The sequence below is a fragment of the Apteryx rowi genome, unplaced genomic scaffold, assembly GCF_003343035.1.
Source record: "Apteryx rowi isolate R43461 unplaced genomic scaffold, aptRow1 scaffold_619, whole genome shotgun sequence".
NCBI classification, from domain to species: Eukaryota; Metazoa; Chordata; class Aves; order Apterygiformes; family Apterygidae; genus Apteryx; species Apteryx rowi.
In genome coordinates this window covers 194,804-221,609 of record NW_020450893.1, presented here as the reverse complement: position 1 = coordinate 221,609, position 26,806 = coordinate 194,804, and the positions used below count along the sequence as shown (strand labels likewise).

Here is a 26,806-nt window from a genome sequence, read left to right as displayed (position 1 = left end):
TTTAGCTTGTCTTGCTCAACGTGCCAGGACAGGGTTTAGCCTCGTGCTTTCCACACGCTGTTGCTCACTGCTGTTCTGAATGGGCTGCAAGGAGAGAGGAGAGAGAAAAAAAGGTGCATCATTTCCCCCGAACTTCAGCGAGGCAGTGACTTAGGAAATGGAGAGAGGGGCTAATCAGCGGCTCAGATGAGCAGCCAGGCTCAGTGCCAGGAAAACACAGAGGATCAGTGTAAAAGAGTATCTTCTGAAGCAGCAAAAAAAAAGTATGGGGGTGAAAGCTTTTGCTCCAAATCCAGCCTCCAAGAAAGCAGTGTGTGAGCTGTACCTGGTTACTGTAGTCTGGCATCCTCCACATCTGTGTAATGGCTGTTCTCCTGAAGGGAAAAAGGAACCAGAAACAGGAAATCACCATTTGTTCCTCCTGTCCTGCCTGAGACGCTGTGACACGTCACATACAGAGATCAGCTTGTACCATGGCTTGCGGGAGAGCTCCCACAGTGGGAACAGTGTTGGGCTGCTCGGTAGTGCGGGAGCAACTACAGACACACCTGATGTGGCTGCTGTGTGTAGTGGCTGTGGTTTTTGGCTGAATCAGTCCCAGAACAAAAGCAGAAGTTTGTTCTGGGTACTTATTCTGGCAGTGCTCTGCCCAGAACAGACTCTGGGAAGTGTCATTCCCTGCTGGATTTTGAGGTCTGGCTCCTGCTAAACCCCAAAAGGACCAGGCTGAAAGTGAGCCCACTGCACCTTAGCAGTGTAAAGTCAGGTGTCAGAGGCCAAATTTTGTGTGTGAATATTTTACAGATGGAAATGGAGCCAGGGGACCTCTGCAGGTGATACTAGCTAATCTGAAAGGAAAGGCAAGGGAACCCAGTCCAAACCTTGCTAGCGGCAGGCTGCTTCATAAGGCATGGGGGCCCCAATCTGATTTCAGTTCTGAATCTGCTCTTCTTCTCTGCCTGCTTAAACCAGGTGGAGGATTTTAACCCCTGACTCCCTGGAGCACCTCTAGTCTACCTGACATAACTGTGGACCAGGTTCCTTGTGGGAAAAGGTTCAGGGAATTAGGCACAAGGAATTCAGCTGTCCATCATCTTGCTGCTTCCCTTGCAGCTCAGCCAACCTCCAAGAAAGGGTCTTTGTGGAGATCCTGCAGAGGCAAAAGCCTCAGTGCAGCAATGCAAGGAAGGAGGGGCAGCTAGAGACTGTGCTCAAAGGAGCTGTGAATGGAGACTATCAAGATGGGGAAGTCTGGAGCCTTGTGACTTCCGACAACGGGACAAAGGCTCCTTCTCTGCCTGCAGAGCTGCAGTTACAAAACTGGTGTAGTGCCCTGGGAACAGGCTCTTCAGGAAGCCGGGGGGAAGGCGAGGAGGCAGCATTGCGCTCTGTGCAAACAAATAGCTCAAATGAACACAGCTTTGCCTTGGAACAAGCAATGACTCAGGTGAGAGCTTGTGGGTAAGGACCAGAGGACAGATCAACACAGGTAACAGCATGGTGGGCATCTGCTACAGACTGATAAATGTATGAAGCCTTTTTTGGGGAGCTAGAGGAAGCTTCACGATCGCAGGCCCTGCTACTCATAGGGGACTCCAACGACCCTGGTATCTCCTAGAAGGGCAATAGGGCTGGGTACAAGCAATCCAGGAGGTTTCTGGAGAGCATCGAGGACAATTTCTTGACACAGCTGACTGACAAGCTGATTAGGGGAAATGCTCTTCTGCATCTGTTACTGACAAACAAGGCAGAACTGACTGAAGATGTGAAGGTTGAGAGAAATATTGGCTGCAGCGACTGTGAGACTGTCAAGTTGAATATTCTGAGAGAAGTGAGCAAGACAAATAGCAGAAATCACGGACTTCAAGAGAGCGAATTTCAGTTTGCTTGGGGATCTGTCTGGCAGGATCCCAAGGGAGACTGCCGTGGTTAGCAAAGGGGCCCTGGGCAGCTGGGTGATCTTCAAGGACACCTGCCTCAAAGCACAGGGATGGCCCATTCTGATGTGGAGAACTAGTGGAGCAGGCATGGCAGAAGGCCAGCACGGATGAACAGCAAACTCCCAGATAAGCTTTTTCCTACACAAAGGCAGTACCTAGAAGGTGGAAGCAGGGCTGGACTACCCAGGAGGAACACAGAGCTACCACTGCAGTGTGCAATGATGGAGTTAGGAAAGACAAAGCTCAGCTAAAGTTGGAACTAGTGAGGGATGTGAAGGGCAACAAGAAGGGCTTCTGTAGGTACACTGGCAGCAAAAGGAAGGCTAAGGGAAATGTAGACCCACTGCTCAGTGGGGCAGGGAACCTAGTGACAAAGGACATGGAAAAGGCCAAGATATTCAATGTTTTCTTTGCCTTGGTTTTCACCGGTCAGGTCTGCCTTCTGGCCTCCCAGACCCCTGAGCCTGTGACAGAATCTGTGTGAATGAAGTATTACCTACCTGATCTTTCTCTGTAGTAGGAATGACCCCATGCAGCAGGACACATTGCGGGTGAGGGGCTAGAAAGCAACTTTGCAAAAAAAGACTTGGAGATGGTGCTGAAAAACAAGCTGAGCAGAAGTCAGCAGTGTGCCCAGCAAGACACTGAAATACTGGAGCAAGTCCAGCGGAGGCCACCAAGGTGGTCAAGGGGCTGGAGCATGGGATGTACGAAGAAGCTGAGAGCTGGATTAATTCAGTCTGAAGAAGAAAAGGTAAAAAGGGATCTTACCACTGCCCACAGCTACCTGATGGGAGAGTTTAGAGAAGATGGGGCAAGAGTTTTCTCAGAGGTGCCCAGGGACAGGATGAGAGGCAACAGGCACAGGCTGCAACAAGGGAAATTCTGACTTAAGGAAAACATTTTTATCGTGCACATAGTCAAACACTGAATCAGGGATGCAGAAAGGCTGTGGGACTTGCACCCTTGGAGATATTCAAAACAAGGCCTTGAGGCACCTGATCAGACTGGCCCTGCTTGGAGCAAGCGGTTGGTTTAGAGACCTCCAGAAGGCCCTTCCAACCTAAATTATTTTACAATTCTGTGATCTTAGGACTCAGCAGCTGCTGCTGAGCTCCTGTCCTACCCACCCTCTCTGAGAAGGGCACAAACTCATACTGAGAGCGGGTCCCTTCCCACGTCTGTGGGCTGGACGTACATTTTGGACTTGACTCCCCTGCCCCTACCAGTGTTGGGTACCCTCACCATGGTCAAACAGAGATTTGTGCACAGAACCAGGGCAGCCAACTTCAGCCTGGAAGTGGGGCTGAAAGGAAGTATGTGCACAGCTCCCACTGACCTTCAATGAAAGCTGTGTGCCTGATTCCCTTGGATGCGGAAAAGCTCCCCTTCATCCAGCTGGGACTAATACCACTGCGAAATATCTCTATATACTTTAACACTTCTGTGTTACTGATGTAGCTTGCACCACCCTGCTTAGCCATAGTATTTTCACATTAATTTTGATTCAGTGAAACTCCCCTAGGAACAAGGCTGCTCAGGCCAGCTGTTCCCCCAGGAGATGTCCTGCAATTGTCTTCTAAAGGACACAGCTGGGGCCTAGATCCAAGTCCCATTAAGGCATATTTACCCCATACTACCGTGGGGAAAAGGCTCACTGCAGGGAAGCCTTTCTGTGCTGGGTACTGCCCAAGTGTAGGGAGGTTTGCTTCCTGCCTTGCATCAACCATCCTTCCCACTGTCCCTCCGAACAAAGGTAGATAACGTTCTTACTGACAAATGCAGACACAGTGTCCGCAGATAGCAGGAGGTGAAGGCTATGCTGATGTGTGTAGGTCAAAGAGACAGGGGATGAAGTCACTCCCCAAGAACTGGAAAGATTTATGAGTTGTTCAGTGCTGCAAGGTCAGGTTCAAAATATAAAGGATGGCTTTTGTGATTTGCCTTGCAGTTTTTAAGAAAACACCCTTGCGGATGAACTGCACACATTAAACTGCCCCATGCTGAGCATACCTGAGCCTGTCTGATACTGGCAGCAAAAGATTTCTGATCTCAATGCCACTTTAGGACCAGAGAATTACAGAAAATAGAGATTGTAGGGACCTGAAACAGTCATCTTGTTCATTTCCTACTCCTAATGAGGACCAGCTCATACTAAATCATTCCCAGCAGATGTCTGTCCACTCTGTTTTCATATCCCACCAATGCCGGAGAAGTCCACATTTGCTGTTGACGGTCTGCATAGTGCTTTATCATCATTAGCATCAGCAAGTTTCCCCCCTAATTTCTACCATCTGTTTCCCTTGAGGTAATTTAAACCTGTGCTTCCTTGTCCTAATCAACATAGAGATGAAGGCCAGCTTTTGCCTTTCTTCTTTATAGCAGTCTGTTATGATGTCTTCTCTTAATCGTTTCTTTAGATTCAGCAGGGGTCATGGGCTTCAGCTGAGGCCCCGGAAGCTGAAACAGTTGAAAAATTCTGTTCAGCTCCCTCATCCATCCTGACCAAGGCGCCCTGGGCACCAGCAGCACCAGCTAGCCTGACTTGCCAGGGTCGAGGCGCGGTAAAGCACGCAGCAGCACAGGGCTAGCTCTCCACCCACCACCCTACTGCCCTTTGCAGCTGCCCATTTTGCCTTCATCTGGAGCTGATCCTGTTCTCAGAGGAACCTTAATTCTGGAGAAATGACAATGCTACCAATAGTAATATATTACCCTGTATCACCATAGTAAGCAAACACAGGCTTCTCATCCTGCAAACTGCATAAGCAGATGCTTAATTTTAGGCACAGAAGTTGCCTGCTGGGCTCACTGGGCCTCCTTGCAGTCCCTGCCTAGAAAATATCCTTACTCAGGGAAAGACTAAAGCCAATATATATGAAATCAGGCTAATCAGGCTCAGACAAGTGCTGCCCTCAGTAAGGATATACAGCTTCATGCACAGCAGTAGCTGCTTGCTCAAACTGTGTAACTAGATTTATGCAATTTGGTGTCCGTCCAGAAGAAAGGTCATTGCAAATGCAAGTTGTTAGAAAAGTGCAGTCAATATAATATGGCGTGTCTTTGCCATATGTTTTAATCCATCTAAGAATCACTCTGGAACAAAGCAACTTATTTTAACCATTGATTAATTGTTATGAAATCAAGGATAAATGTGGTCTGAATTTCAAGAGCCAACCATGTTTCTTCAGCATCTCCATGTGCATTCGCTAGCTCAAAGCTTTTGCAAGCAGAGCAGTTTGGAAGAACAAGCTGTGAACAATCATGGGATTAAATACAGAACTGTATTTTCCTGAGGACTTAAAAAAATTCCAGTAAAATTGTAGTGCGTTATTAAATTCCCTTGTCTGGAGGGATATGTTACCCAAACCCTCTTACCAGTTCATCTTCACACTCATCCCGTGTGAGACCCTCTTCCTCACCCTCATCCCCATTCAGCGGCTCCTCTGTGTTGATCTCTGCCTCTGATGCTGTGTCTTCCTGGGAGATCTCACTTTTGCTTCCGTCAGCCTTCTTCCGTACCTCTGCGAGACCAAGAGCCAAGACATCAGGATCAGAGGGTGGCGGGGGGGAGTGCTTGAAGTCTGACGAGACTAATGCAGTGGGCCCCCGTACTCAGGAGCTGTTATATTCATAACGGATATAGGTTTTTTTTCCTACAATGTTGATTTTGAGGGAGCTGACTGAAAGAAACACTGGAAAGGGCAAATCAGAACCCTTCATTCTGCCAGCCCTTGGGGGGGGGGGGGTATGGGAGGCAGCTGCAACCCAAACCAGAGAAATGAAAAAAATACAAACTATATCACCAAAGGAAAAAGAAAACTCATGATTTTAAACCCATTTCCATAACTTGGGGAGGGGAATACAGCATGCAATTTTGGCAGCCTATCTACCTGGCAACACAGATGTTTCCAGAATCTAGATTTTTCACTTTTTTTGCAGTGATGTTTCTGGTTAGTCTAATACTTGTAGCCCATTTTCCCCTTCTGCTTAAATCCCAACATTGACAGAAAATGAATTGTGTATTCACTGAAATGTGGTCCACTGCTGATGTATAAAACCCAGAAAAGTTTTCAGCTCTGAATTTCCATTTCAGAAAAAGAATGAAATTCCCTTAGAAAGAGGCAACCTCCCTCTCCCTCCCCTCCAAAAAAATGACTGAGGGCTTGTAGCCAAGAATCTGCTATTGAGCAGAATTACAGGTTTTGAACTCCTCAGGGCAGGGACTTGCGTCTTCATGTCTGTTAGTGAAGTACTTTATCCTTTTTGGTGCTACAGAAGCGTCTCGTCCTGTGTCTGAGGGGGTTCCCCAGCAGAACGTGGTGTGGATGCGGCAAAGTCGGAGCCCTGAGGCCGTGATAAGCCGCAAAGCCTTAGAGACCGGCCTGCCCGCCTGAACGAGCAGCTCTGAAGCGCACTTCTCTGCACCTGGGCCCTTTGCCCTCTCCCAGGGCCAGCCCTGAGGCTTTCAGACGCCGCCAACCAACCTGTGGACAATTTCTGTTCTTCAGCTATCTGCTCCAATCTGCCCAGAAGAGCATCGATGTTGGATTTGATCTGCGTCAGTTCGGTTTTGATTGTTTGCAGCTCACTGCATTTCACTTGGAACGGAAGAAGGAAAGAAAGGCACTTACTCTACTCGGCCATTTCACGTATTTGGGATGATTCTGCAAGCAAGACACGGCATTCGTCATCGCCACCGTAACGCTCAGCCCTCACGGCCGTGCCTGTGCTGCAGACCCACCCGAGCTGGGGATGGGTGGGATTTTGACCTGGACACGCTGAGGAGAGCTGCGGTGGCAAGGCAAATACCGTGGCAGGAAAGAAACGTGGGAGCAGCAGAACCTGCGTTCACATTGCGCATCGGGCAGGTGCAAAAGCTTCCCGGGGGACAAGGCTACCAGAAGGAAGGTGTCGGGGCGGTGGACGGGGCTCGTTGCATTTATTGCACCGGAGGTGCCCCGATCAGCCTGCCTCCCTCCTTCTGCCTGGCCGAGTCCCCCCCGCTGAGCAGGTAAAAGCCGGCAGGGAACCCCACGCGCGGCTCAGGGCAGGGGCGCCCGCGCGCACATACTCACGCTTCAGCTTGGCCGAGCTGCTGGCGATGGCGGCCGACCTGGCGAAGAGCTTGACGGGCAGCGTCGCCTTCACGCGCCGCACGAGGGGGATGGTGACCCGGGGCCGCTTCACGGGCACCACGCGCGGCACCGGCGACACTCGGCCCCGGTACTCGAAGAGCCTGTGCGGGGCCGGGGCCGGGATGAAGCGACCGCGGGGCCGCGCCGAGCCCCGCCGGCCGCCCCGCACCCCCATCGCGGGCGACCCCCATCGCGGGCCGCAGCGCGCCCCAAAGCGGAGCCCCGCGGGCCGCCGCCGCCTACCTGTCGTAGAAGTCGTCTCTGTAGTAGTCGTAGTCGAAGTCGTAACCGCTGCGGAGACACAGTCAGCGCGGGCTGGTTAGCGAGCACGGACGGTTTGGCGTCGCCGCCCGCCCCGCGGCGAGTCTGCCGCCGCTCCGCGCGCTCCCGTGCGCCCCGCGCCCTCCCGCGGGACGGAGAGCGGCGAGCAGCGCGCTGAACCAGAGAAACGCCGTCCTGGGGCGGCGGGGGCTTGCTGAGGCGGCGCGTGTGGCACGGGGCGGGCAGGTCTCGCGCACCCACGGCTGCGGCGGTGCCCCGCGCGCACACGCACACCCACGCGCACACACACACACTTCTCCTCCCTGGCCCCGACCTGGCCATAGGGCCGTGTCTGGAGCGTTTCTTCCGACGTCTCCCACCATCCGCCGCTCTGCAGGTCGGGAGCAGGAGCCCTCAGCCCACCTTTTCTCAACCCCCCCTTAACGTTTGCTCTATGTCCACCGCGGGTCACAGGTCAGCCCACCCGGGGTGTGACGGCTTGAGTCTTTTTTTTCTCCTTATCACGTGTAATTGTTGGGGGAGAAGCCAGGAGGAAGAGGATGTTCATTAATTTAATAGCTTTGGTGTCGAAGATGTTTAGCACCTCTCTTCTCCCCCTGAAACCCTGCCCATGGTCTGTTTTTTTAGGCCTGAATCGTGTTTCAACCCCAAGTCGCAGTAACGCGTTTCTTGCCTCTGACACGCCCTGGAGATTCACCCATGCTTTCGCCCTTGCTGCAGCTGGTTTCTTGCAAGGCAAGAGAAAACGCACGATTACAGCGGGCAGTCGAAGTACGACCGCCCGGGCGCTGGCTGGCGCCCCAGCACGCTGCCGTTAGCAGCACAGTGTCGCAGGATGAGCGCTCAAGTATGGAGCCTGAATCAGGAAAAAGAGCGACCTGAATTTGGTGTCCTGCAGCTTAAGCAAGCAGTGACAAAAAGGAAAGGTGTCTGGCCAGGGCGGCAGATGGGAAGTGTGGTTTTGACCAGACATTCACGTTTTCACCCAAGATGCTTATCCTGCCTATGCTGGTACTGCGCTTCCCACCGTATATTTTAAGTCCAGCAACTTGCTGCTTTCTGATACGGGTTTTCCTCTGCTCAGCCTTGGAGTCCTCCCATCCTTATCTGACTTTAGACAAGGTGTCTGCTGGCCTCAGAGATGAGAAATGAATATTCCATAGCCTTCTACCCCAACCGTAGCGTGATCTGTATTTATTTCCCTATGTGCCTTTCCTACTACAGCAGCGCTTGCTGGAATTTAAAACTACAATGTTCATCTGGCTTAAGAGATGGGCAGTACGGAAAGTGGAAAATTTTCAAGGAGATTTTCAAGACTGATAACTTGATTTTCATTCTGACCTGGTAGGAAACTTGGAAATATGGAAAATATCCAAGAAGAATAACTCCCCTCAGCCCTCCAATCTATTCTGATCACCAAGGATGTTTGACTCCAATTCTATTTGAATCCAATAAACACAGAACACAATCAAAATAGGAAGTCACTTGAAAAGAAAATTGAAATAGGCTGCTTCTACATTGTCAGACTCCCCCTTTTCTCTTTTTTTTCCCTTAGATGCAACTTAAATGAAATTGCTACAATTTTGTAATATTTTTTAGTTCTGACAGGCTCTGGCGAAATGCTTCTGGCTGGCTGCCATGGAATGAAGGTTTTCCTGGGTCCAGAGGCAGGGGAAGGCAGCGGTAACCTCTCTGCACAGCTTAAGGACACTGCCTGGGAAAAAGCAGTGTCTTTATTCACTGCAGAAATTCATTCCCTGGGCTGTCGCTGGTCACTGTTCCCTGCTGGGGAAGCTTGCTATGGCTTGAAGGCATCTGCCAAACTCTGAAACGCTCTCACTCCTTTCTTCTTGCCCTAGTCACCCTGCTGGAGCCAACCTGGCTCGGATGGGTGGACGTGTGGGTATGTGTGCGTGTTAACCAAAAGCTAAGATACATTTGTGAGGTCCTAGGCTTTTTTAAGACTTGCTGAAACACCAGTTTGGTATTTTAAGTGGCCAATAAACCCAGTAAATGTTGTTACACTATTTGCAGCAGGGGCCACCTAGGGAATGGATGAGCAATGCCGGAAAGCCTTGCATTTTGCTGATGCAAATTACCATCGGCACAATTTTGCCACTTGTTATTTACAGAGACAGCAGAGAGTTAGGTTACAACGTGTCTGATCTGCAGGACGGTTGGGTACCAGAACATCTGCAAAATTTTGTGGGTGAAAAGCAAGGGGGTGGGGGGGGATGCTCCAGCCCTAGCCCTGGAGCCTCAGGGGATTAGAGACACTTAACACCCCTTTTCAAATGGAAGTAGGTGCTTAATTATCCTGGGGACCTGGACCTGACTTTCCAAATGCAGTGGGATTCATCTCATGTATCTTCAGACACGGAGAGTGTAAACAGATATATCCAAGCCAAGCTCTCTTTATGGAGAGAAAGAGGCAGATCCAGGTCAGGAGTCATCACATCCAAAGACAGACATCTAAAATAAGTCGGGGGAGCTGCACTGAAGAGGTGATTTACTTATTATTATTTTTTTTAATCCACCAAGCATAAAGGGAGGCCAGACAAGCTAGTCCACATGAAAACCTCCATACCATAGTGGTCTGAACTTGTGTGAGATGAATCCCACCCTTAGACTCAAAGTGTGGTGCGGGATGGCAAACACTCTCATCTCAGCCTCTGGCAGCACCACTTTCGATACCTGCAAACCCTGACAGAGCCCTCAAGGAAGGCAGCTGGCTTAAACAAGGGATTTTCTGAGGTCTGCGACTGTGGGACCCTGCTACACGCCAGTCGGGTCATTGCTTAACACGTGATGCCAGGCCTCCAAGAGGCTTTGAAAGGGGGGGGACAGTGGCTGGATGCTTTTACTGGCATCCTTGAACAGTTAGAGCAAAAGGCAGGTCTTCCGAGTAGAGAAAAATGCTAGTAGAAAGTGAGTGCCTTAGCTTCCAGTGATTTATCTGGAAATTGTGCGCCTGGTAATTTCACTGCATGCAGGATAAACCTCACCGAAACTGATGGACCATTTTTCAGCGACCTGGCAGGGCTTCCTTTGTGTAGAGGAGTAATTTTTGCAATTTTTCAATCGGTTGGTGACATTGTGGCCTTTAAAAATAAAACAGGGACAATTAGAGAGTGAGCCAGCGTGCGTCTGTAAGGCTGTGTCAAGCAGCATGATGCTTCCAGCTCCTGATGTCTCTGCTGTGCCATTTTTCTTTAGTAATTAAACAACATTTTTTAATGATTCACAAAAGTTCAAAACCAACACATTAGGAATTGAAGGGCAAATTGTTTCAATGTGGTGCACTTTTAGGTTACATTTGCAGAAAGGATGGTGCCATTTCGGAGCACGTACCTGAACAGCAGATGTAAATCTGAGTGGCTATGCTTTTAATTACCTGGCTGATAGCCCTGTACTGATAATCACAAGTGACAGGTTGTTCTCAGATTGCGTCCTTCTATTAATGGTTGCACAATCTTAATTATTGCAGCAGTAGAAATAATATCAGCTGGAAAGCTACTTGCAATGTCTGGCACTGATTAAACAGGGAGCTCTTAAAAATCTTGCACATCTGGTGTGAAATTCTTTCCTTCTGCAAATAGCCAAAGTAGCTGGAAGCTGGGAGAGAAGTGTGGGAAGGGACACTGGCACTTCCAAGAAGCCATGGCTGCATAGAGGCTGCAGGCTGGGAGAACGTGCCCAAATCCTTACTGCTGGTGGTGGGTCCACCACCATTGGTACCATTGCCCCGCTGCTGCTCTGCCCCGTGGCTGTTTCTCAGCCCCATCGGTGTGGATTTGGCACCGGACTCGCGGGGGTTTCGTTGCTCCTAGCACTGCCATGCAGCCTTGGGAGGAGCGGAGCTGCTGTTTGGAGGAGGCTCGACACCAGCTCCTGGTGGTGAATGCAATGGGTATAACAAGGGATGCGAATGCCAGCAGCGCCAGAAGGAAACCACCCTCCCGTGTCTGCAGGCTGTGAAAATAAGCCAGTGGTAGTTTGCATCCATCACCATTTTGGAGATGGCTCCTCAGGTCTCTGAGCTGCCAGGCACTCGGTTGATCTTGCAGATTTAGCTTAGGTTGTCCCAAAACCCGATGAAGGCACTGTTCTTACAGCTGCAGAGCACTGTCCTTAGAGCTGTCCTTACCAGCCCCAACGTTGCTGGGAAGAGCAGAGATTTTTGCCTCGAAAGGTCAAATACAGCAGTAGCTGACTCCACAGCACTGCAGCATCTCCTGGGGCAGAGCTGACTCCTCTTCACAGCCCAGAGCAACTAACAGCCCAGCCGCGCACGGCAGGGCCACAGGGACCGACGGGACTACAGCCCTGAGGGCCCAGGAAAGTCTGCCTGGACATTCCCCGTGCAGGCAAAAAAATACTGCCAGAAGGCAAAAGGTTTTGAGACACGGCACACAAATACCTGGGAGACAGGGCCATTGGAACAGGTTCATTTTCCAACCGGCCTCACTAACTCATTTGCGGCATTTCCAGGGATGTCTGCACGCAGCAACGTGGCCTGGGCCCCCCTCGGCCCCGCCCGCAGCTGGTGGGGAGCAGTGCGAGGACATCCCGTGGGCAAAGAGATGCTCGGGCAAATGCTGCAGGCAGAGGGAGGGAGGCCCTGAGGTCCTGGACAGATCGGGGCCGGCACAGCAAGGATTTACACTAACAACTGAAGGTCTGGCTTCTGCAGAGAGACCCGAGAAAATTTATGATGGCATAAGCCTGTGCATGTTTTACCTACTGGAGGCAGAGGGGAGGCCAAATCCCAAGGGATTTCTATTAAACTTCAAACACCCAAATACACACCTGGGCTGCTGGATCAAGGCAAACTGTCAGGATTTTTGATTCTTCTACATCTAGAATGAGATATCCCTTCCCTTCAATACACTAGTGTGCGACTCTCCCGTGCAGAGACAAAATAAAACCCAGCCACTGAAGATATAATCTGATGTGTTTAACAAAGCATTTCTATAAATTACAGCGCTGCAATTTGGAAGTCTAACATTTAGAAAAAATTATTATAGTTAGAAGAAGCTATAACCACAGCTCACTGCAAACCTGGTCTCCCTGCTTTCCAGCGAGCTATCGTGAGTTTTGCTAGTCCAGATGGCAAAATTTAAATCTGTCACCAGTCCAGGATGAAATATTGCTGAAGCTCAGAGCAGTATAATTCTCTGGCCCATATTTTAACATAACTGTATTTGTGGGAGGAAGCAAACGTTTCGTTCTCTCTCTCTCCTCAACTGCATGGCAGTCTGGAGGTCTGAAATATTAGTCATTACAACAGAAATGGATTAGTGGTGAAGGCAGGGACAAGGAGTAAATGCTGACAAAGGAAGAGTCTTTATTGCCCGGTTGTATGGAACGAATTGATTTGTATTATGGCTGCCAGCACCACGTAAATAGTATGCGTATATTTAAATGAAAAGATTTCTGTCATCTCTGTTTCCATATATCGGTGTGGATAATACACAGAGAGTCCATTTCCCCTCGACTTGCATCCCATGCAAATCCAGAGGGCCAAACTCTGGATTAAATCTTGCATAAGCCTCTTCGAGCAATTTGTAACTAGTGCGAAGCGTGAGATCTGGCTCCCAGAGCTGCGCCTGTGCAGCTCAGGACAAGATGGTCTTGGGCTATTGGCAGAGCTCGCCAGAGTGATCCCTGTTTATTTATAGGTGCCGCACAGAGGTGCACAGCAGACACACACATAGGTGCTTGTCTTGGGAACATGTTTACACACACCGGCTTATAAATCTAGTACCCGTAAAGCAATAAGAGCCAAGCAATAAACTGTTACTTCCTTGGTAACAAGGTAAGAAATGCTTCTCCATCACTCAGAGCCGTAATCTTTCCCTGAATGCCGAGGTTTATGTCTCGGAAATCGATGTGCCGTAACTCCGAACACTCCCTGCCCTCCCACCTGTCCCTCCCTGTCCACCCGGCTCGCCGGGATCGCATTTCCTATCTATTAAGGGCAAAACGATTTGGAAGAGGCGGGTGGCTCTCCCCGTGCCCTCCGCACTGCGCTGCGCAGTTGGAAGGGCTGCGGGCGGCCGCAGAGACCCGGTGCGCCGTGGACGGCCTCGGCGGCTGGAGCCACGCGCGAAGCGCAGCGCGGGAGCCCGCTGCCTTTGCTTTGCTGATTTTCCTTTTTGCTAATTTTCCTTTTAAACTCAGCCACTCAGGGAAATGCTTGAAAGAAGAGGCAGCTGGGAATGTGAGATTTCCCTCGTCTCGGGTTTTTTCTGCAGGTGAAAGACCTTGGCTGGCAGTCAGGCGCCCCGGGAAAACTGCAGGTGCTGTGGCAGTGCCGGCTGCACTCCCAGTCTTCCCTTCCCAGCGGTTAGCGGGGGAAGACAGGGCAAGTCCGAGCCAACACAAGCCTAAGGGGACGCCTGTAATCTGCTGCGGGTGGCCCCGGTCGCCCTGGGGCCCCCACGACGAGAGGGGCCGAGCTGCCGGGGCTGCCGGAGCCGGGGCAGCCGCGTGGCGCCGCGGCCTGGGGGCACCCACGTCCTCTGAGCCGCTGGCCGGGGCTACGCCGTGGGGACGGCAGGGCCAGGCCGCGAAGGCCAAGGGGTCCCATGAGCCGAGGTGGCCAGAAGAGCTGGGAGGGACACGCTGCCCTGGGGGGGAGGGCAAATCGCCCTGGTGAGGGCTGTGAAGAAGGCGCTCGGCCGAGAGGCCTGGGGAAGGTCCTGCCACACCGCTCGAGGGTGACGGACGGCGCGTTTCGGGAGGTTTGGTTGGGTCGCCCAAGTCGGGGGTGCGCCACGGCCACCAGGGTCGGCCGCTCGCCAGCCCAGGTTGCGCTGCTGCGGGGCCGCGCGGCTGAACCTGCCCGGGGACGCCGCGACGATGGCACGCGGCCGGGGCGCGCGGAGGACGAGCACAGCTGCCACGCAGAAAGGGCGCTCGCGAAGTCCCGAGTGCGAGTCACGAGCCCGGAAGAAATCCCTTATCCCTTACTTTGCCCATGTCATTAAAAACAAGAACCCAGCGTCTAGCCGACCCTGGCAGCCACCCTGTAAACACTCGGCTCTTGCCGTCGGCACCCGCAGGGCAGCGGGGCACTACCAGGCAGAGGCAGGAAGGGGAGGCAGTTAGCACGGGCACGGCTCCCTCGGGGCGGCCTGCTGGGCTTCCCTTCCCATAACCAGCAGCTACGATTTATATCTCGGTCTTCCATTTTTCTTTTTCATTACTGTTCTTTTCCTCTCTTTTCTCCCCTCCCTCTCCACATCCTTTCTTTCCTTCGTCTTGACTCTTTTCATATTTTTTTAATTTCTCTTCGTTCCTCTCACTTTTTTCTTTTTGTAGAAAAATCTGCCGTTCTCCCTTGATTTCCTATTATTATAATACCGCCAATAACAATGATACAGATTTTATTCCTGTCTTCCTAACATCACACCTTCTAAATCCTGACTCAGTGCCCCCATCTCCAACCAGGAGACTGGCATAAAGATCGTAAGAATTATTAATTAAACACATTTTGCGATCTTGTTATTTGCTTTTGGGTTCTTGAACCTGGAGGGTACTCTCACGATACCTTTTCAAGTTATCCGTTCTACGACCTTCAGAGCTTGAACTTAATGAGAGCAGTGATCCTCTCATATTCATATGACTTCAGACTCTGGGCTTAATGAAAATCTTCAGTTCTTGTGAGAATCATGATAAAGCCTCTAGAGTTGGGAACAGTTGCAGTTAAGGCTCGCTCTGACACCTCTAACACCCTACATCTCCCACAGACTGACCCCATGTCCCACTTGTCCCTTCCATTCCCTTGGTCTCTGTCCTCCTCACCACTCTGCAGCATGGGCTCCCTCAGGGCTTCTCCTTGCCACCTCCTTGGTCTACCTCAACTGGTTGCTCCAAGGGCTTCCTTCCTTCTTCCTTTCTTATCTCCCTTTCCCTGTCATTCTTTTCTTGCCCTGTTCTCCAGCTTCTTTGCCTAACTCATCCCTGTTCTCCTCCAAGGTGTGGTATGTGCCATTATGCCCCACTCCTACTTCCCGGCTGTAGGTGCAGAGAGAAGAAGCTGGTGCTGGAGGGGAGGACTTCTTTTTTTCAGACCTATTTCAACATCTCTGATGTGGTTTAAAGCAGGTACTGACTGTGTTCCTTCAATGGGCCCCTGGTCCAGCCCTGTCCACAGGCCAGGCTGCACCCAGGAGGAGACCCACATCACCCCAAGCCCTGGCCAAACCCTGGCTCTGCAAGCTGACACCCTTCACTGGCTCTTCTCCCCTCAGTCTAGCATGTTAAAAAAGCCAGGCTCAGAAAAGCCAGTGGAAGGAGATCTCAATGTGCAGCAGCAGCCCAGGGGTTTCTGGGGGAAGTGCCAGGAGCTGGGAGCACCAGCTTGTGGAGTGGGAAACATCAGCCCTGAGACATCGCTGCAAGGAGGTGACATGGTGAAGACCTACCTGTACAACGCGGAGGCTGCTCTCTTCAGCCCTTTAGGTCTGTTAGGTTTAGGTTCCCCGGCCATGTTGATATCTGCAATGAATGAAAGTGCAGATATCGTTATAGCTCTGGGCTCACGGGGAGCTGTACCCGAACGTGCCCAGCCCTCCTGCCTGCAGAGACAAACTCCCCTCCAGACCTAACTGGGATGGACCCATCAGGCCAAGCTAAGATTGCTGCATTTCCATCATCTTTTAGCATGTCAGAGGCTCCACTGGACCTTCACCAGAGGGCGAATGCGTTCTTACCCTTGGAAAGCCTCTTCCTTTCCCTTTATATAGCTAGTAACCATTTGTTTTCAAAGCCGAATGCCCTGCACATGGCCTAATCCATGCACACGAGCTCGACTGCTTCAGGACTGGCTTCTCAAGAGAATTCAATGTGGTTACGATAAGGCACCAATAATATATAAAACTGCTGCATGCTGCTAACTGGTAGTTACAATTTATCCCTTGTTCCTTCTAGAATGAAATGGATTTTATGTATAAGCCACCTGGGCATCGCTGTGGATTGGGCTGTGTTAAAACCTGCACAGGGTGCAGACACACGCCTGCAGTCACCCCTATTGATCTTGGAGGCAGATCTTGTGCTAGGGAAGGTGAGCGCGAGCTATTCTAATCTGCAGAGGAAATTGTCTCTGCAGCCTCAGTGCCAAACGTGCTTTTGACGTGAGAATAAAGTGGTATGGCCAATTTAATGATGTCTGCAGAGAGCTTGGCAACCTAATGCTGAGCATGACCCCAGAACTGCACAGAGACGAGCGGAGGGGCACGAGGGCTCACTTCCTCCTAGTTTCTTGGCCTGGGAGTGAGCAAGTCCCACCCGGCTTCTCTGATCACCCCCAAACTTCTTCCACTCTTCAGGCTCTTTCCATGTAAAGAAATGTCATACCAATGGACATGGCAGATCCGAGACACACTGGATAGGATTTCCTCATGCAGCCTGAAAAGTACCTTTTGTATAGGGCTGGGCATGGGCTGCCCTGCAGTGCTGGTGCAGGTCCTTCTGCTAAGCTGTCTGTGCAACAAATTTCAGCCTCTAAAGCACAGGTGAATTTGAGGTTCTCCATTCTGGGGTCAGGGAGGTGCATACATTGAGCTCCTGGAGCACAGACAGGCTTGCGCTGCCCAAATGTCTTCCTGTGGCATTCCTCTGACTCCTCTTTAGAGCCTAGAGGTGCCTCACTCCACCAAGAGATGTCATTCTGCTGAATTTGCAGCTTATCCTATTTATAAGCTTGTGCAGTGAGTGTGATAGCAGGCTGCCATGCAGACATCAGTGTGCCCTTAGCCTAAGGCCCTGGGGAGTTTCTTCTGTCTGGAACAGGAAAGGAGAGTAGCAGGACAGCCATGCAGAGCATGCACTACCATTTTGCCCATGGAGATGGAAATGTACTGTATTTATTTGCTTAATGGCCATGCTTCCCTCCTGCTGCCAGGCACAAGTCCTAGGCACAAGCCCATATGCATGTATTGCAATGCCCTGGCAACGTGTTCCTCGTGAGCAAGGGATGAATTGCTGGTGGTGGCCACACCGTGCACTGCTACGCCAGCTGGGGAGGCACATTCAGACCAAACTGGCCGAATTCTTTGCTGCCATTCACCCTCCATCCACCCATGCTCAACTGCTAAAGGGAAGAAGCGTCTGGCCTCAGGGGTAGCACGGACATGCACAGCTAAGGGACAGGGCAGGTCTATGGACAACTGCTGCCAGTGGGTCTATTAAGCGTGTGGGTGCCTTTCTGAGTCTGTTGGAGCAATGCAATGCTTTTGGCAATGACCGTTTGCTGTAAGGGAAGAAGGGAGCAAACTCTTCCTTGGTGCACTCCAGAACACATCCTTGTTCAGCTCCAGTTTCCCTGTTGTGAACCCTTTTGGCTGTCAGGGGCATCTCACAAGCTGCCAGTCACTTTTCTTGAAAAATGGAGAGCTAATGGCAGCACCACGCTGATTAACACCCTTCAAGGGAGATGCAATGAAAGCCCAATGGGGGATAACAACACCAATTAGCTCAATTTGTTGGTATGCACCGCTAGAAATAGCACAGCAGAGCCTTCATCGGTGCATGCAGTCAGACCAGAAATTTGTACTTTCAACCTATAACGGTGATGAGCAGTTAGATTCCCTCAGGATTCCCTTGATACTGAATAAGGACAAGAGCTCAGCACGCATATCAGCCTGAAAAGATTTTGCATCTCATTCCCAATCTGGCTCCCTCCTCTGCATCACTGCGCTCCATCAACTCCTTTTCATCTGTCCCCTCTGTAGCTGTCACTGAATCCATCTGCCCACCCCATGGCAGTATCTGTCCCTCGTGTCCAGGCATCTTTGCCCACATGAAATCAGGAAAATGCCCATTGCTAGCAGAAACGGCAGGGCCAGCTTACTGGTTTGATCTAGCGACCAGTGAAGAGCACTGGAAGCCTCCTGCAAAGTCTGGTGTATCTGGGAGCCTCTGGAGAAAGCGCAGGAGTAGCCAGGACCAGCTATACTTTGCAAAGCAGATAGTGTCCCTGCACAAGATGTGCTACAGCTATGGTTTCAAACACCTTCTTTTCACAAAGCATTCAGTAGCTTGCTGATCAATTAAAATGCAAGTCCAAGTGTATGCCTATCTGGTGGTAAAGAAGAAGAAAAAAGAAAAGATGGAAGAAATGATATTAGACCACCTAACTTGAGAACTGACCTTAGCTGGGAGATGCCAGCTAGAAACAAAAGCTGCAGCTTTGCTCATTTATTCTGGTATGTATTGCAAAATGCTGCTTGCAAATCATCATTCACTCTTGGAGGCAGACAGAAGGCTGAATCCTCATACCACCGCGAGGCTGGTGTAGGTGTCTATCATGGCAGCACCGCCAGCTGTATTACTGGAGTGGGCAAGTCCCACTGAGAGCTGGAATTATTTAGATAAGGGTTTCTGCAAGGCCCTGCTTTTCTGAAATAAGATCTCTTGGAAGGAGTTGCAAGAGCCTTGAAGGATGCTGGGGAAGACAAGCGCTCCGCAGGTTACATGGCAGCTCAGGCAAGAGTGACAGGCACCGCGCTGACACGACATGCACAGCTTTGAAGCTTTCTTAAGCAATTCTTAAACTTTGGTGTAAATTCTCATTCCCTGAACAACTGAAGCAGGAAGGAGCCTGCCTTCCCAGGAAGGGCTATTTCGTTCAAACTGTGCCATGCAGAGGTGCGACAACTGAGTCATTATAGCGAGCGCTTAACGGGCAGGAGTGGTTCTGGATTCGGACAGGGATGCGCTCTTGCTTAGCGACCTCCTGCTGGCACTGGGGAACAGGCTACCTTGCACTATCGCAAGTGACTGCCCCTCACCAGGTTGGGGGTGCTTTGTCCCTACACCGGGCACTGCCTAGAGCCATGCTGTCCCACAGCATGTCTGCAGGAGCTCAGCACGCCTCAGCAGATGAGCTGTGCGTTAGTGCTGTGTGGGCAGTGATTCCCAATGAGCTCCTGCTAGCCCTGCCACGCTGGGTGCAGCCGTTTGTCCGAAGGAGTGATGGTTTGCTGCTATTCTAAAGGAATACGTGGTTGCATCCTGCCCTGCTTAAGTTACTGGATGGAGCTGGAAACGGATATTTGCTCTGGCCAGCACTTTCAGGGAGCCTAGAGGATCAAATATTTGCAACCTGCAGATGAGACCCAAATTCAGAACCTGTTTTGGAAGCTTGACATTTTTGATTGTACCTGCAGGTTCTACGTTGAAGATGAAAACATTCCTGCCAGGCAGGAAAGCAGGCTACTTTCCGACTGCCCATCTGGGGAGGGAAGTTTTGTCATCAGCTTAGAGTCCCCCACCTCCCTGAACTCTGCTTTTGAACAGAGACAGTCATATCCTCTTCAGCAACGTGTCTACCACGTCCCCTGCTTGTCTGATCCCATCCTTCCTCTCCCCATTAGCACAGCCTGTGTGGCTGTGACCTCCCCTTTTGGGGGTGGCTTTCCACCAGCAGTTCCCTGACCACTTGTTTTGTGCAAAGATGTTTTCTAACCACCTTGTACGGTATTTTCATCTCCTCTTCTCTGCTGGATTCTCCTGTAAGGGGAACACAACAGTGTTTTTTCTGGTCCTTATGTCACCAATAGCACAGAAAAGCCTGCTGAGCTCTTCTGTGGCAGGACTGGTTCATGAAAAGAAGGCAAACGAAAGGGAGCTGCATTTGCACCTCCTCTAGTATGTGCGCAGGACTTGCAGCCACAAATGGTCCCTTTGCCTGGTCAGCAAACCAGACCTTTGGGCCGAGCACTGAGGAGAGTATCAGAGGTTCCTATCAGGGTACCCTTTCCTAGCCATCTCTCTTCAGCAAAGTGGGCAAGCGTTGCCTGTTTCTTAGTTGAATCTGTAGTATCTTACTGCAGTGTCTGCATGACCGCCTTTCTTCCCCAAGGCCTTGTTCATCATGTCTATGGACTCTGTGAACATGTGGGCAACATCTGGACTGGAAGCAACACTGGCGCAGTGCACTTCACCCTTTGCCTTCAACTTCACTTTGTGCTGAAGGAAAGAGAAGTGTAAAAAAGTTTCTGGTGTTTGAATAAACCATCGATGGAAACAGCACACTGTCTTAAAGACCGGATCTAGCATTCAACTTCTTATTTCAGACTGTTGTGCCAGAAGCAGAGTGGGAATGGGCTGCAAATCTCTTCCCTGGGTGTCCAATGACCATTGCCTGCAGCAGGCTCAGAAATAACAATTTTTCATTAAAAATGCTGTCTTCAATTCCAATTCTCAGCTCAGAGCTGGTGACAAGAGCTTCTCAGCATGTGACCCTTCAGAGCAATCTGCAAAATAAGGATGCAGCTGGGAGCAGCTGGGGTGTTTTTGTTTGTTATTTTTTATCACACAGCAGTGGTAGACCAGAGACTTTCGTGCATCTGGAGGGAGGAGGAGGAAGTCATCACATCTAACATCAGTTGAGTAAAGTTAGTCAGAGGTAATCTGAGTTAGACTACAGCCTCTCTTGACAGGTAAAGGGTAAATTGGGCACCTCCATCCCAAGCTGAGCACTCACTCCCAGAGGTGCCTGGCTCTGCTGACTGTAGAGGATGTCTGCATGATCTGTCATAACTGGACACTTGATTTTTGAATGGTGAAAAAAAGGTGGGGTGAAGTCTACTTTCTAGTGCTAGGGGAAGCCCTACAGGTGATGAGCTGATGTCATTTTAGTCCAGGCACCTCGAAATGAAGGGTGCAACATCAGTGCCTGACAGTATCTTCAATGCAGGATTCTTATCTTAAGCTCCCACTGTCTCTACAAAGTCCAGACAGAGCTGTGGTCCACCCTGCAGGGCGCTGGCATGGGAAAAAAGAAACCAATGCTCTCTTTTCAGGCTATCCTCATGATCTTCTTTATGACTAGAAGCAGAAAGGAGAAGCATAGGAGACTAGAAGCTGCCCTGCACTTTGCTGTTTAGACTCTAAGATTCATAGCAGTGAACATCTCTTGCTATCCATGTGCAGAGTCTAAAGGTGCCCAAAATGCAGTGGGGCCTTTAGTGTTGCAATAATATCAATAATATTAACATATCTTCAAGCTCCAGTGACTTTTAAATGCCATAATCCAGCCATTGTAGCTAACATGTATGAATACTAATGACACATGGTTAATTTAGGCACATCTGTTTTTCTCCATGCAAACTCCCTGCTAGACTGTTTATGCTGGCATGTCATGCAGAGGCTAAGACCACGCCAGGAGCAATATGATCAGTAACTAATCAAATGGGTGTGCCCAGCGACCCCAGACCTCAGAAACTCATGGCCCTGTCCAGAAAGGGAACCAGGAAATGTTTTTTCCCAGCCTTTTCCATCCCTACCAGAGCAAAGCTCTAAGGACAAGAAAATGGGATCATTCAGGACTCTGTGTTTTAGCTCCTACAATCTCAGTCCATAATGTGAGTTTTGGAGGCCTAATGTCAGGGCACTAATAGGCCTTTCTGGTTGTGACCAGCCTTACTTGGGACCCCTGCCCACGGGCTCAGGAGCCCCACTGAAGCTCTGGCCTGGGCAATCAGCCCCTGCCTAAGCTATGCTGCAGGTGTGCTGGTCTCCAGCTCTGTTGTACCCATCACCTGTACCCATGCCCAGCCATGGACCCTGTCAATCCAGATCTGGACCCTGACCTGCAAACTGACTTTCTGGCTTGACTTCAGACCTGTGTTGTCACTATGCACCTGCCCAGCAATCACTGGACTGTGTCTGACCCTGACTTGAGGACTGACCTCCCAGCTTGACCTCAGACCTGCCATGGACTTGCCTGATGATCTGGGCTCTTGGTTGAACCCGGTTACCATCTTTGGGTCAGCCCCGCTTGCCTCGTTTGGGCCCTGGCTGGTGAGACTCCTGCCATCCTGGCCATGTTATCACGCTCAGCTTCTGACTCCCAATTCAACGTCCCTTAGGGAGCAGCCAGCCCTTGCTGCTCCCTGACACCTAAAATGGCTAGCGGGAAGACTTACCCAGGGTCTGGCCAGCAAGCACGCGCCCATTCTCGCCCAGGACAGCAGCACGCGCATGCCTCTCGTTGGAGTACTGTACGAAGGCATAGCCCTTGTGAACGGAGCAGCCCACCACTCGGCCGTACTTGGAGAAAATGGTCTCCACATCCGACTTCTTGACCACGGCTGTGTTGAGGTTGCCAATGAAGACTCTGGAGTTGATGGACTTGGGGTCATTCTTGTTTGTGATGTTACTTGTCTGCACCTTCAATGACATCTTGAACATCTGAATGAAAAAGTTGAGAGAGTCAGAAAACTGCACAAGGGAATTACCAGAGTCTTACAAAAAGGGATGGAGAGATGGTCACTCCCAACAAGCCTGGAGCAAGTGAACTAACTCCTCAACCTAGCCAGGCACAGCTGGGGGATCCCATCTCTGGAGAGCCCATGAGTGTTGGGGAGGGGGACTCTCTCCTAGCCAGGGCACAACTTGCCAGAAATGCTGTATTTATCAGGTTCTCTGATGTCCTGGGTGTAATCCAGTTGCTCTTGGGTAACAAAATGCTATTTAAATCAATTTTACTTCTAAATAAAAGCTTTGATACAATTAAAGGAAAACTTTTACCAGTCTATAATTAATTGCAATTCAAAGACCACTTTTTTTTTAAAGCAGTCTCCACGCAGCACCTTAGTCCATGCTCATCTTTCTGGGCTTTTCGCTCCTAAGCACCTCTCAGCACAGGTCACCTCTCACTGGACACAAGCACAGGCTTGTCCCTGCGGATCTGCACTTGCAGCTGGAAGAGGGCTTGATTTGTTTTGGATGCAAATGAGATTTAGGTAGCGAAGTACCTTTTGTGCACAGGAAGGCTGCTTGATGTTTGTACTGCTCCCTGCTTGCTCTCGCATTTCTGCCGGGGGCCTGGGGGAGCTGGCTCCTAGCTGAATTTTGTACAAACAGGAGGTGTCACTGTTAGCCTTGGAATCTACAGACTGTCAGCCAGAGATGCAGTAGCGAGCCACTATGATCCATTTTCCAGAGCCACAAGGTGCGATCCTTGCTTTGCCTCAGAAGACGAGGGATGGGAAGGGACAGAGGTGGTAACCGTGTGAAATTAAATCTAGTCTTGCTGTCTATCAGGCTGTTGGCTATTGTGGCTGCAGCAAAAATTACAGTTGTCCAAAGATACCAGTTTGATTTCTCACCCTCTTTCCAGAAGCACAGGGGATGTTTTGGGATCACTTTATTGTGCCCTGCATGATATTTCCCTGGGAAAAGTCAGCTCAGAGCTGCAGCAGGCATTTTCAGCAGCTCTGCCCGAGGCAGGGATGGCAGCGGTGCTGCCTGGGCTGTGTCGGTGCAGCTCCTGCAGAGGCCCTGCTCGCTCCGGCCCATCCCCACGTCCCGGTGGGCTCTGCTTGCCTGCAGCCCAGCCTGCCCATACTACACCTGCCCATGGCCTTGCCCAAGCCCCAAAGCTCACAGTTCCTCTTTACTCCAGTCATCGCTAGACAGATGCAGGCCAGGGAAAAAGAGTAACATTTTCTGCTGTGCTCTTTGGGGTTGCACCTGAGACCTTTAAAGAACCAAAGTCCTTCTCCTGCACAAGGCTTCCCCCACAGGATGTGAAAACTCTCTGGTTGTGTCTCTCTTCCCCTAAAATTGTTTGAGGGGAGGAAAGTTCATTAATATCTAGCTCCCCTTTGCAAGGTGAGCCCTCGTTGGCTCCTCAGGTGATGGATGTCCTTCTGAAGGCTATTGATTAGCTACTGGCCCGTAGGGGCACCCAGGCTGGCTGGTTCTTTGCGTAGTCCGATTTTTGCCTGAGGGTGCTTCTCTGTATACCGACAAGCACCAATGTTTCAGGGCTCACCGCTGCTAGCTCTGTATCTCCAGGATTTGAAATATCAGTCCAGCACAGAGGTAAAGAGACAGCAGAGGAGTCCCATCAAGCCCTGCATGCAGATGGCGTTTGCAACCCGACCTGGGGAGATATGGAGAGCTTTAACACTGATTGCAATCAGTGAGCTCCAAACAGACAAGCTGCGACTGCCAGACCCCGGCCTTTTTAATTTTCAGAGCACAAAGAACTGGACTCTCAGTTCCTTTAATCTTTTAAAGCCAGACTATACAGAGCATTGGAAATATATGGCAAGGATGATCCTCCACAAGGAGCAGGGGCAGGATGCAATGGCACAATAAATCTTATCCATCTCTAGCCTCTCTGATTCTATTAACCTACCACTGAGACTGGACACAATCTTCCTGCTAAATTCAATTGGAGAAAAGTTAGGCCTTGTCTGAGTCTGGTTTGTTACATTTTTCTTTTCACTCCTACAGATTAAAGTAGTCAGATATTTTTATTTTATTGTTATTAAAACAGTTTTTGGCAGAGCGAGTCTTCTTAAAAACATTGTAAAAAATAACTGAAGGATAAGATTTTTGAAGTAACCTAAGGTGAACTGAATCCTCGAATCCTTGGCAAATGGGTGCCTAACTTCTTCAGGTTGCTTGAAATCCCAATCTATATAATAATACCCACATAAAACTATTTATTTTTAATATATTTTTTGCAGTGCTTTGTTCAGTGGGGACCTGTCCTCTAAGCACAGTTCTGCTAATGAACACAAGGTAATCTGGAAGAGATTCACACAGGAAACAATCTCCATTCCTGTTGCAGAGGTGGAGAAATGGAGAAAAAGTCCAGGCTGAAGATTTCCAGTCGTTTAGTCATTTTGAATACCCAACTGGAGCTTTCAAGGACTTGTTTCTCAGAAAGCCTCAGTATCTGCACAAAGCTCTGCTGGAGGCTGGTCCAGGATGGCTAATCCCCAGGAAATCTCCCTCCTAAACCCCCAAGGCTCAAGGATGAGCTGGAGGTGTGGGGGACTTCTGGAGGGCCCGCAAACTGTATTGAGGGTACTTGTATCAAGGTAGCCCCTGGACTTGACCCATTTTGCATCCGTGGCTGTCCCTATCCCACGGTCTCAGTGATTTCACAGGGCAGTGATGCTGCCAGGTGACTTTACACCTAGAGACTCCAGTTCCTGATCACACTGACTGCCTCCTGTGGTTTTTGTTTCAGGGTAGATGTGCCCTGGCACATGGTTTCTAGATGCCTCAAGCCCACACGAGGCCATTTCACATAGATGTCCTTGACCCCATTTAGCTGCTTCCCCTTTAGGAGATGCATGCCTAGTCTTTACATCTTTGCTTATCTGCCAGAGTTTATTCAAATCCCCAATCTCTTTTGCTACCCCTGCTTGATCCCCGCTCACCCCCACCACAGATCCTCTGAGGAAATCTCCTTGTATCTGGCTTCTGAGTAGACTATGAGCCCAAAACCACTACCCCTGGAGTACCAGACCACTACCCAACTGTCCAGCCAATTTTTCACTGCTCTACGAGGCCACCCATCCAGACTGGGACTTCCTGACTCAGATGCCAGGATACTCTTGGAGACCACGTCAAAAGCCTTCCTGAAGTCAAGATAGATGCCCCCCTCTGCTCTCTCATCCACAGATCTCACCACTTCATCACAGGAAGCAATCAGGTTGGTCAAATTGGGCTGTACCATTTCCAAAACTGGTCTGGCTGCACACAGCCAAGAGGAATGCTCTCCTCTCACAGCCTTGGCGCTGGAGCCGGCGTGGGCAGAGCTGGCTTGAGTTGCCTCCGGACCTGCAGGGCGCCCACAGCATTAGTGCAGTTGGAAAGCACCAGCTGGTCTTGTGTGTTAGGCCATGCACATAATCCCTGAGCATGCAGCCGGGTATGTACTGGGGTTAGAGCTGCAATCTGGAGTGGGAAGCCGAAACACGTCTGCATGGCAGGGATAACTTTGCCTCCCACTGTAGGACTTGGCCTGGCATCGAGAGCACCTACCAGTACGTCTCTATGGCAGAAACTCTAGGCATCTTTAGGACACGTTGTTAACATCTGGCTCACTCTGTCTCTGGCCTGATTTCACCACAATAGTATCTCCTTAGGTACCTTCATCTGGGCAAGGACAGGCATTTTGATTTTCAAGCTGCAGCACCAAATAAAATAAAATATAATCCTGTCTCTCAGCCTGTCCTTCCTTTCACCCCCCACCCCTGAAGAATTTTACTGTTGCTATCTCAAGTGCTGGCTTCGGGAAACCTCAGCCCGCTGTTAGCCCAAACGCTTCCCCAGTTCTGACGAGCTGGAAACAGCAATATCTGCAAACGTTTGAATCGCTGACCAGCTGTTTACATCTGTAAACACCAACTACATCAGCAAGCCAAGCTCCTTAAGCCTGCGTAGGAGGGATGGGGGTTAAGCTGCACAGAGCATGGAGTGAGAACAGAGGTCTGACCAGAGGATTCTGGTAGGAAGGGAGTGTGGGGTGTAAATCAGTGCATTTTCCCCCCAAATTAAGTGGACCAGTTCCTCTCGGTCGGTACACCATGACCCAGCTCTGCTGATGTCAATGGATCTGGCCCACGCTGCACGTTTACTTTAAGAATAAAAGAAATGTATGAAGGCAAAGCACTTCTCGCTTAG

The 26,806-nt window shown here is 50.4% G+C and overlaps 1 protein-coding gene across 1 annotated transcript; it reads right to left on the bottom strand.

Annotated features, from left to right (window-relative positions):
- Positions 1 to 329: 329 nt before the first annotated feature.
- On the bottom strand, positions 330 to 22,631 carry RALY (RALY heterogeneous nuclear ribonucleoprotein). The gene is made up of 7 exons (XM_026083845.1): positions 22,300 to 22,631; positions 15,793 to 15,865; positions 7,322 to 7,369; positions 7,019 to 7,179; positions 6,428 to 6,541; positions 5,319 to 5,464; positions 330 to 374 (listed from the first exon to the last, which is right to left on the bottom strand). The coding sequence occupies exons 1-7, from the start codon at positions 22,562 to 22,564 to the stop codon at positions 330 to 332; spliced, it is 852 nt and encodes a 283-aa protein (XP_025939630.1). The 5' UTR covers positions 22,565 to 22,631.
- Positions 22,632 to 26,806: the final 4,175 nt, after the last annotated feature.